The following is a 12072-nucleotide window of genomic DNA, read 5'->3' as shown; positions in this document are numbered from 1 at the left end:
TTCTCCTTTGTCCCCCAGGGGCATCATACACCAGTGATTGCTACAGTCCTTGTAGTTATATTGCATGCCTGCTAATTGCGCCTATTCATAAAAGGTTCCAAGCATTACTAGATGGTTCAGTCCTCTCAAGCGCCAACAAGCTTATTACAGCCATTTCTGTCCAGTATAACAGGCACAGACACAGCTTTGGTTCAATGCATGACTGTATAGAGCTAAAGCTCTGACAAATGTTATAGTTAAAGGAATAAAACAAATGAATTAACAGTCACTTACCATCAGCACCACAGAGACAGTGGTGTGTATTAGGGTCATGATTGGGCTGACCTGAGCAAAGAGAGAAGGGAAAAAAACAACAATATTTGACTAAAGCTTGAATGAACAACACAGCAAAGCAAAACTACAGGGAATGTTTACTATAAACAGTTATAAGAAATTACAATGTAGAGGATATGTTAAGTGGCTTTATGTGCAAGAGTTTTACCATTTACTAAGAAACAACTTTTAAAATGCAATCAGTACAACCTTAACTGATTTGCCATGCTACCTGTAATATTTTTTTTTATTTAAAGTACAGTTCATTAACAACTAAACGGCAGCCATGTCAACTCCGCCTGTTGTCTGGTTCAAGCCCCTCCCCTTCTGCTACAAGGTGCATTATGGGACAGAAGTGTTTGCTTGGGGGGTCCATTACATTCCGTTACTGATCTTCCCAGAATGACCATGGTTACGTATAAAAAACATACATACATACATACATACATACACATATATATATATATAAAAAATACCTCGCTGTCTCCTGATGAAATCCATGATCTTATGTTCACCTTCTCCGGGAACACTAGCATCAGAGAGAAAGACCTGAAAATCAATGGAATCCAGTTTAGCCCACGCACATGACTGCCAAATCTTTCATTTAATTCTGTAGAAGAATGTATAAAGGCTTATATAAAATGCATGTTATAAAAACAGGAGCTAAAAGCATAGTATTAAAGCCTGAATACAAAAAGCGCTGTATGACCTACTGTGACATTCCGCCATCCAGGATCATTGCTCAGTCTGTCTGCAACGTAGTAGCGCAAACATTTGGCCAAGTTGTCCATGAACTCTGTGCCCTTCACATGAAAACACAAAACATTTCTCAGATTAGTTTTATTAGCAATACTCAAAGGAATAGAAAAAATTAAAATACATTTTTTATAATTAGTATATTTTATATATACATTTTCTTTACTACACCAGCATTTTCATCGTCAGTATTCGTTGTGATACAAAAGGGATTCAAGCGTTAAACTCAGCAGAAAATATGTAGGTGTATTTAACAGCAGAAAAATCAATAAATCCAATTCATCTTTACAAGACCAGAATTACCCCAATTTTAAACAAAGAAGCTATCCTCCCTCCAATTTTCACAGCTGCACTGCTCTGTGCTTGACCTGTGCTTGGCTGAGCATGAGAGTGTATCTGCGCTAAAGACCGTTGACCATTACCCATGCTGCTGCACTGGAGCCATCAACAGCATGGAATTTTCAGAAACACTGATATAGCAAACAAAGTGGAGTATTTAAGTGGACACAGACACAACAGAGAAAGAGGTCTAGCATAGAAATGATAAATCTGCCAACAGAATAACACCTAATAAGAAATCAGGTGGAAAGCCATGTCCAATTACCCAATCATCTTCCCCTTAGGGACCAGAGTTAATTATTGTCTGTCACTGCATTGGTTTACAACACTTTGCACAGCTTTTTGGTTAATATTTATTGGACATGTGCATCAGCATATCTGCACTATTAGTCACTGTACTACAGTACACAAGTACATAAGCATATTTGCACAGTGCTGCTTATCTAGATTTCTCTCAATGAGCTATTACTTTATTATTATTAATAATTAGTTATTTATTTTTATTTGCATGATGCTGTAAGACGCAACACTACTGACTCACCGGAGTGATGCAGTTGCTGTCAAACCTCTCTTTTATTTCATCAGGGGGCAGGTAACCACCTTGTGAAAATGAAAAGCACTATTATATTATCTTTTTAAAAAAAACAAAAAAACAAAAAAAAAAAAACAAACAAAAAAATAAAAAACCCACATTTATCATATTCATAAAACTAATTCTCTCCCCGACTACATTTTTAACATACAACTGTAATACAAATAAAGAATGACCATAAGAACACTACACACTAACTGAAGAACATCAATAAGGATGCTACAAAAATATAAAAAAGGCAGCCAGGCTACAGTGGTGAGGAAACTAGGCCCGTACCTCTCTGAAAAACTTCCTCCCTCATTTTCTTTTTCTCTTCAGCGAGCTCCACTCCTTCTTTGGAGGCGCGGAATCGTCTGGATCGCTGCTGGTTCATTTTGGCACGAGGAGCCTGAAGGAAAGACGTCCCACACACCATCACAGATGGGCACAATACACACTTCATGTGTTCACAAAAAAAAAAAAAAAAGACAACAAAAAACATTCCCAGATGTGTTGCTCGCCATGAAATATGCTGCAAGACATAACAGAGCCTAAAGGTAATAAAGTGCACATATAAATTGTTTTGGTAAAATACTAAAAGGCTAAGTGCAAACCTAACAAATCGGTTTTAAAAATATTACCACAGACAGAGACTTTACCATCAAGTTAAAATCAAAATTATTTGGATCTGGGATGACCCCAAACCCACCACAACAAAACAAACACCCAAATATAAAAGGCCCCAATCCACAATTATCCAACCACAAGCACCAAGTTGTGCTGTTCATTATGATGATACTCAAGTTTTCTCCTCATTAGGCGATGAATAGAGGGAGGGCGACCCAGGAACTCATGGAGTGTTGACATTTTTAATCCAATCTACTGTTATTTCAGTCAAGTTTTAGCTTTTTTCTTTCATCCAGTTCTCTTACGGTACATTTACATGACAACGATGTACTAAAAACGGAAAAGTTTTTCCTTTGTGTTTTTGAAAAAAAAAAAGTTTCACATACAGTCCACAACGTTGTTGAAACCATCCTGTTCACGCAGATCCGCAAAAAGACTAAAAACACGGTATTATGCATGCCAGGCCAGTAGGTGGCAAGGTCACATTGTAAAGAAACACTACGAACTTTCACACTTAAGCATTCACGTCAACGTGTCCGCCATATTGATCCGGGCCCAGTAAACAAACAAGTTAACGGGAAAGCTGTGGTTTTCTGGATAAAAAGCACAATAACGTTTACATTTCTCAAACGATTTCAGTGGTTTATGATCTACATGGAGTACCAAAAAAAAAAGAAATGAAAAAAAAAGGTCTGCCTTCAATTACTTAGAATCTCGAGCGTTAGACTTGGAAAATTATTCACCATCATAAGGAACTGTGAAAACTCACGCTTGTCAAGCATAGATTTGGCTTATTTTTCTTGGTTAATAAATGCTGAGACATCCCTAATGTACATGAAACATGCATAAAGATTATTTTCAATGTGAAATGGATTTTTCTGTCTTCAACCGCATCTTTTAGTTTTTCTTCTGCTCCAGGTCAGAATTCTGTTAACAAAGCTCGATCATTTTTAAATATTGAGAAAAAAAAAAATCTAAATAGTGCATCTTTAAGTAATAGAAATAATAACAACAACAATAGACAGTCATTGTACCAAAATGGAACAAAATCTGCAAATACAAATCGAATAGTGAGGCACTGGCAGTCAGTCTGCTTTCTATATTTTATTAACGATAAAAGTATACAGATACTCCAAAACATAATTACAAGCTTTTGAAAACCCCTTGTTTGTGTAGATGTGGGTTAATAATATAGCATATGTAACGTGTCTCCGCTGGTCGTAGTAGCGATGCAGTAAAGAGTCAACAAACTCAAAATCCTGAGCAGCACAAACACAGTCCTCTACTCCGCCATTCTAGTTTTGAAAGTCTCACGCATTGTTTTGAAGTACTTGCACGCATGCCTATAGACTGAACACGTAATACGGGTGCGCATGACGTCATTTTCAGAAATTCTCGTTTTTGTATGTTTACACGGAGACGATAATGGCATCGTTTTCAGACTATTGCACTTTAAATCCAGTTTTCAGAAGTTTGCGTTTTCAGGCCATAAACCGCATAAAAAGCTTTCCATTTTTAGTTGAAAACGATGTCGTGTAAACAGCCCCTTAATCTACACATTCTAAGATAGCATTCTGGACTCATTTATGTTTAATTACTGACACCCAATTTCAAATTGGTTCAAACACAGTTTGATTAAACACATGAAACAGCTGTGTGAACTCTGAAGGGCCAAATGCTGAGCCCGATTACTTACAACACCATCGATTGCCATGTAAAGAACTCTTCTTGGACGAACGATGTTGAAGAGCCGGTCAATGTACTCAAAAATTGCAACCATCATTTCATCCTCATTCTTGGGTGCAGGCCTGGAGAAAAAACAAAAACAAACAAACAAAAACCCACAGACGTCAGTAAAAGTCTCCAAAAAAACCCATGGCTTTAACTTTCAGTCAGAGTAAAATACTCACTTGTCCTCGGGGTGTGTGCAAGGGTGGATAATTCCATTCATGTCCAAATACAGGTTATCAAACTCCACCTCGTTTGGGTTGGGTTTAGTCGTATCAACAGGTATCCGGACACCATTGCACTCTTTAGACTGCAAGAAAACCAAGAGGCAAATGTAGATTCCTCGATTTCAGTGTGCGACAGAAAGTCAGCAACAGTGGAACAAAGCCTCATAGTCTTCATAAATGTACACTACACTAATATAGGATAAGAGGATAATCATATACTTATGCTTCCTTTAGTCTGTATTAATGCACATGAGTATCCTCTTCTAAAAAAAGTTCTGCTGTAGCATGCTTTTACCAGCAAGGGTTTTGGCTACGAGCTGTGGCATTTACATTACTCGTGTCTGGTTAGTGTCCTTATTTTCTTCCGATATATTTAATTGTCTTTAATGTTTCTACAGCCCTGTCTCTTATTGATTTTGAAAAGATTGTCTGTTATTTGTACACATCAATCAATCAGCTTAGTTAAAATCATGCTACACAGAGACTGCACCTAGGAAAATGCGAGTAGTGCGGTAGGGGTGAGATTCAGAACGATAGGCATGCACCACAATTCGAGGTGCATCACGCCACTGAACTGCACTGCCTTATCCGCCGGCCACCATGGGGGGGAAGGGTTACTGACATGTCCACCCTTGAGTTTAGCCACGTTTCCACCACAGGAACTTTCCCCAGGAACTATGGACTTTTGGAGGTACTCTGTTTCCCCCACAGGGACCAGGGTCTACATTAAGTTCCGGGTAAAATACTTCCCCCTCGAGAAGTCCCTACTTGGGACTTTAGGAACTTTGAGGGGTGGGACTTGGGCGCTGAACATGCTGATTGGTTACCACAAAATTTTTAATACAAGTTTACACAAAACTCACTTCATGTCTAAAGACGATTATAATAATAATAATAATAATAATAATAATAATAATAATAATAATAATAAGGAAAACACACGTAGAACGTTTAGCAATCTAGTACAGAAATCTCAATTTCATTTTATTGTCTTGTTCCAGTATTGGAAAGTTGCATCAGACTTTCTCTCATGCCAGTTTCATCCCAAAGATCTTTATTGTGAGTGAAATACAGCAAGTATTATAAGCGAAATGTCTGTAGATTTGAATACATGCAATATAGTCATCAATTTTATACATTAACTGCCCTTAGACTTCCATTACAATAAGTTTTCTGTTCCTCGGCAAATGTCAGTTATCGGAGATGCAGTGGACAAAGGTTCAAAAAGGAAAGATGTCCGAGTATTATCTTAAATGAAACCCCTGCCCTTCATTAACAAGAGTACCAAGACACCATCAGATTAAGTTAAGAATAAAGGAAGAAAACAGCTTTCCTCTTGACACAGATCTATAGTGACAGGAAATGGCGAGTTTTATACCCTACTTAGTGTGCTTATCTAGGGAGAAGGAAGACATGGTTACACAAATCATAAAAATGAAAATCTTTGGTAATTTAAAAAATAAATAAATAAATAAAAAATTAACTCCTCCGAATATTGCAGCATTTGCTTGATTATGCGTTAATTTCTACAATCTCGAAATCCTGGAGGGACTAGTGTGTAGAAAAAGTATGCAAGTACTGGGACATACGAACAAGTCACGCAACACATGAGAACGTTGTTGTCTAGTTACATAGACGGTCACCGTAAACAAATTCCTCGCTGCATTTCCACTTTTCTTCCTTATATAATTTATACTATGCAACTTCATTTACCATTCCCTTGATTTATTTTGCCACATTTCATTTACAACTCTCAAAAACACGCGCATCACCGATGTTGCACTCATCTGCCATGATTGCAAGTTGAATTCGGCGAAGCAAACCGTCACAAAACTTCAACATACTATGATTTAGGACTCACTAATTCTATTCTGTGATAATATTTAGGACGGATAATAGGCAAACTGGGATGCAGCATAACTGACAGGCATTTGGGACGCAGCCTAGGTCTGAACACGTGCAGTTATATTCAGTGTTGATAACTCCATGACTTTAGCCAAGTTTCCACTGCACGGTACGACTCGCTTTACTTTTCTGAGCTTACTTTTCCACTGCAGTTTAGTGCCATGTTCCACTCGCCTTCAGTCAGGAATAATGCACTATGGAAGCCCTGTACAAATACACGGTCTTCCTGGCTATAATTCTAGCAATAATATTTTATTATTCCATCCATTTTCACTGATTTTCTTCCTAACAATTCTCTGACTACTTACTATTACAAATTGTTAGTTTGTTGTGATAAGTCCATTATTGTTTTCTTTAATGACAAAACACTATTCTATTCTATTTCAAGTGTCTTCAGAAAATCTTCTCAAGTAAGACGTTCTGATATGCAAATAACTCGTTGAATATGCAAATTATCCCGTAACGTCACCTGGAGACTTCTAGCGGGTTTTTGAGCATGCATTAACCAATTTCCCCTGAAAACAGCAACACTGCTTAGTGTACTAATTAGCACTAGTTAACCTAATAGAGAGCACATTACATGTGAACTAAAACAAAACTTTAAAGTTAAAAGTCTCTGTTCACGGTGCCGCTTATATATTTACGTTAAACAACCGTTACACAGTCACAATCCCATTATTATTATTATTATTATTATTATTATAGAATAACAGTAACGGCTAATCATCTACACGTTCCAAAAGATAGCGACTCTATTTTGCCAACTATTCCGATTTTATTCATGCTAATTAGCATTTGGTGCGAAACTGTAAACTCAACTCGGGGCTCTGTGTTTAGCTAGCTAGCTTGTTTAGCATGTTAGCATACCTTCTCCTCCACGCAGTGTACAATTATGGACGGATACTTCCGACTCAGCCAACGGAAAAAAGCAGGGACACCCATCTTCAGTTAAAATACGGCTTTAAAAAACAAGCGAGTTTTAAAAACAACTAACAAGACTGAAATACGCTAGCAGAAAAAAATGCTAGCGTTACTACAAATAAATGACAACACGATTATTATATTAGCGCGTCGTCTACGTTTATAGCATAGCCAAGATTCATTTCCGGGTTTATGATGACTTTTTGGAAGTCTAGGGAAATAAATGAGCGCCCCCTACAGGCGGAAATAGTAACAATACAAATAATAATACAAACATTTCGTTTCTGGAGCAGAGGGTTTAGACTCACGTTTGATTGTTTTCCATGATTTAACCACAAGTAATAAATAAAACAAGCACAAGCATAAACCGTTTTTTAATTAATTTTTTTCTCAAAAGTTTATTCATTCACTCATCTTCAGTAACTATTTGATTCCGGTCAGGGTTGAGGTGGAGCCGGAGCCTATCCCAGAAACATTGGACAAGGCAGGAGAATTCACACAATACATCACAGTGCACCATGCATAAACACACATTCACAGCTAGGGGCAATTTAGCGTAACCAGTACACCTGTGTTGTGTTTGGACAGTGGGATGAAACTGGAGGACACAGAGGAAACACATGCAAACCCACGCAAACACTGGAGCTGTGAGGTGGCTGTACTGTGTGTACAGTGGACTATACAAATAAAATTATTTCAGAATTTTGTCTTACAATTAAAAGCTTCTTTCTTAAACCTAAACATGTGCTGAGAGAAACTTTAAGGAGTTTCTACACAGAAGGTGAGAGTACAGAATCAGCTTGTGGGGCTGAGTATTTAAAAAATTAATATCAAGTGGCTCCATATTATTAATTGACTCAAAAATTAAATCCCAATTCTCAATGTCTTAAAATAAAATGAAATCAAAATGATAAATATTAACCACAACAACAATACTACTACTACTACTACTACTACTACTACTACTAATAATAATAATTACAACAAAAAGCTTAAACTATGCTTGATCAATGTTCATTGCAAAATATATTTACATTCATCTTTAGGCTTATCTAGATTAAGATGTAGAAGCAAGAATGGCAAAGAAAACTCCCTGATTAGACATGAGGAAGAAACCTTGACTGTAACATTGTAACATCTGCAACATTGGACAGTGTGATTATAAATCATTACAGTATACAGGTGTAGAAGAGTAAAGACAGTCAGTACTAAGTGTGTTGAAAGGATGTTCAGTATGAGCAGATTGTGACTAAGAGTCCTGGGATGAGCGCAGGACAGTCTTTATGATTACAGCAGCAGTTCTTTGTTATAAATCTACTATCCAGGTGAGAATATCCACTGAAGCAAGGTTGAGTGTTGGGCAGAAACTGTAGTGCAGTGCTGTAGTGTAGTTTGGGAAGTGCAAATATTTAGGATGTCCATGTGAGACCATTCTGGAGCAGGAAATCAGTCATGCGTTCAGAAAGCTCCAAGCAGATGAAATCATATCAGACAGCAGAATTATTTGCATTTATTACAAAAATATATTTCTCATTAATTATGAAAAAAATGTATCACTTAAAGGAAGATATTTTTATGAGAATGATTTTTCTTAGTGGAATTATTAGTAGTTAGTAGTTTATTATTATCTGAGAGAAAAGGTGGAACTATTGTGTTTAATGTATATACTCTAAAAAACACTGTGTTAAAAACAACCCAAATTAGGTTATTTTTAGCCCAATGGCTGGGTAAATATAGGACAGAACACATTTTGGGCTAAACTAACCCATCACGTTGGGTTGTTAATTTTTGTTTTTACCTTTTGAAAATGTCAAATATACCACATTATAAACAAATACGTCAACATAGTATCTCCTTTATTTATACACAAGAAGGTGTTCAGAAATGTATTGCTAGAGCTGCTGAAGTGGTGTTTATATATAGACTTTGAAGTAAATTACTCAAATAAGTCATATATTTAAGACCAAAACATCAGATTTTGATCAAAGGAGACGTTTAAAACATCCAAAAAACTTACGATTCAGTGGGCATTACAAACAAGTAAGCAAAAGCTAACAAAAATAGCGATGCATTTAATGTCATCTAAACTGGACTGTTATCGCACATCTTTGCTTTTTCTAGTGTACAATAATGGTTTTATGGGTAAATATATTGATATGAATCTTCACTCTATCAGTGTGTTAGCACATTTAACAAACATGTTGTGTTAAACATTTCCACTCAAAGATGTGTTAAAAATAACACAAATTACACAGATGTGTTGTTTATACTTTTTTCCCCCTACAATTATCCTAAAATGCAATTTATTTGTATCCTATAATCTTACTAAAATGCTCACAAAATAACCAATTGCATGAAATTCAGGTGAGATTTATTAAAATCATTAAAACATTTGTCAGATGTAAGAATTGGAGTTGATGCATCTTCTTACAAATCTCCCTGATATCTGGGGAAAAAAGCATCCCACTCCCTTCCATCTGAAAAACTGTAAAAGAGCAAAAAGACTGTTGGTTAGTTGTTAGCCGCAAAATATAAACAAATACCTTTGGGCTTTAACTGAGAAATTGCATTACATAATCCCAAATAGTGTAATTTTGGAAACATGACCTCCACTCGCTTAATCAACAAAATGGCGCTATAGCCTCACCAGGAAAATCTAGCTAACTTTTGAATATTTATTTTTCTGCCGTTAGCACCTAAATTAATTTAACCAACATTACAGAGATTGTGGAACGCACTACAACCTACTGTAACCCCCAACCTCTCTTTTTCACGTTAACTTTGTGAATAACTTTTGGCCTCGACATTACTGAGCTAGCTAAGTTCCGTTAGCCACTGACTGTCTGCACCTGTTACCCAGCATTAACATTCACCGGATACATGAAGAAACACGGCTCTAACCCGTCCTCCTTATGCTAACTTGCCTTGTCCAAAACACTTCCTAAATGTAGTTAACATTAACCCCCTCTCTGTATTGCAACATGGTGAATAGCTGTAATGCTACGTTATGGTTAACTTTGAACACATGAATTTATTATTTACAGGTGATTTTTTTTACACAATTAATTTATTCTCACATATTAATTTTTCTCATGTATAGAGGATGTGATTTTATTTTTCACAGGCAGGGCCTGATTGTGATTTTTTTTTTCATATGATTAATTTATACATTCATTTTTCAGATCAATTAATTTTTCATTTGTGATCAGATATTATTCAAATGAAGCCTAAGGTGTTTCTCGAATTCCTAATGTGCCATTTCTGGGCATAACATGTTGAAATACAAAATGCACCTTCACATGATTTTCACACGTGATCACATATTAATCATGTGACATGTACGTGAGGTTACTGACAGGTCAGTTGTCCCTAAAGCTTACATGTGTTTTCTACCCACTCATCTTCCAGTATGAAAAGAAATAAGAGTCCTGTTTTGTGTTACAGCATTATTTTAAAATGCACTGACTAATGCAGCATGATATGTTCAGAATATCTTATGCTGAAGGAGGTTTTGTCATTTATGATTCAGCCGCTGATTTCATTGCACACAATTAAGGCAGATGAACAGTTCACCTGTAGGTCAGTGCTGTGATTATGTATTCAGCAAGGGGTTAATGTGTTTTAATTGCACTTATATTAGTAGGCTGCTTTCCTGTTCTTTTGCTAATAACAGACATGGGATAATATAAAGAGTTATTGGTATGAAGCCGGTCTCTATGCGGAGACTTTGATGTAGCCTAATGCATATGCAGTAGATCAGTTCTTATCTTCTCTTTAAAACTCAACATTGTGCACTGCTGTAACATTACTTTCACAAATCAAAGACTGTATTCATTTATGCATCTTATTGCCTGCACATCTTTTTTTTTTGTTAAAATCATAAGCTATTATTGAGACAGTAATATTTTCTCATGCTTTTTTTGAGCCCAGGTGGATAAAAAAAAAGCAGACAATAAGATGCATTAATAAATGCGTTAAAAAAAGTGATTGATTTGGCTTTCCAGAGATTTTGGGCTAGTTTTGGAAAGGTTTTGGATTGGACATGCAAGTTCTGAACACCAAACACAAAAAGACCTGAAACTAGCTCAAACAATTTTGGCATGGGAAAAGAGAGACACTTTTTTTTTCTCAGCCTTTGCATGGGAAACAAGGTCACCAAGGTGCACACACACTTCTGACATACAGACATTATCCATTCCCCTAATATTTGTATTATATCTGACAACAGAAATGTTATATAGTATATAGTAGGTCAGTATGCGGTTTCAGATGCAGCCGTGCTCTCTTGTTTGCCCTTATAAATGGTTGAGCACTGCCGTGTGTGTGTGTGTGTGTGTGTGTGTGTGTGTGTGTATGTACGTGTCCTGTCGCAAAATGCGGTGAAAACTCCCACACGCCGTTAATAGTCGGATTAAGGTGTGTACATATCTGTAATGCACTTCGATAATGCGACTAAAATAGGAATACTCCACACGTCTTAATTCCATTTGTATTTACTTCGAGTATGACTCAATAATTGCTGTTTACATAATAGTTTCTTAATCAGAATATTGCCTTAATCGGGTTATTATCAGATTATTGTTGTCCATGTAAACGTACTGAATCTAAATCGTCCCAAGGTGTGATTGTGTGTGTGAATATGTGTATAAATAAATAAATGAAAATCTATTCATGTACTTTCATTTT

The 12072-nt window shown here is 36.4% G+C and overlaps 1 protein-coding gene across 2 annotated transcripts in view; it reads right to left on the bottom strand.

Moving 5' to 3' along the window:
• The window catches only part of xrn2 (5'-3' exoribonuclease 2), a 28903-nt gene extending 21314 nt beyond the window's left edge, over positions 1 to 7589 (bottom strand). Inside the window, exons 1-8 of one of the 2 annotated variants that reach the window (XM_053613940.1) lie at positions 7333 to 7589; positions 4516 to 4643; positions 4302 to 4413; positions 2276 to 2387; positions 1949 to 2007; positions 1026 to 1115; positions 789 to 861; positions 274 to 324 (exon numbers count right to left, since the gene is read on the bottom strand). In XM_053613940.1, coding sequence (XP_053469915.1) covers positions 274 to 324; positions 789 to 861; positions 1026 to 1115; positions 1949 to 2007; positions 2276 to 2387; positions 4302 to 4413; positions 4516 to 4643; positions 7333 to 7407 — 700 coding nt within the window. In that variant the 5' untranslated portion in view covers positions 7408 to 7589. Of the gene's footprint in view, positions 1 to 273; positions 325 to 788; positions 862 to 1025; positions 1116 to 1948; positions 2008 to 2275; positions 2388 to 4301; positions 4414 to 4515; positions 4644 to 6604; positions 7075 to 7332 lie in introns of those variants that run through there. The other variant, XM_053613941.1, reaches the window with a different exon arrangement.
• Between the last annotated feature and the right edge of the window lie 4483 nt (positions 7590 to 12072).

Source organism: Ictalurus furcatus, chromosome 25, assembly GCF_023375685.1.
Source record: "Ictalurus furcatus strain D&B chromosome 25, Billie_1.0, whole genome shotgun sequence".
In the NCBI taxonomy this organism is placed as follows: Eukaryota; Metazoa; Chordata; class Actinopteri; order Siluriformes; family Ictaluridae; genus Ictalurus; species Ictalurus furcatus.
The sequence above is the reverse complement of the archived record's forward strand: the minus strand, read 5'-3'. Positions and strand labels throughout refer to the sequence as shown.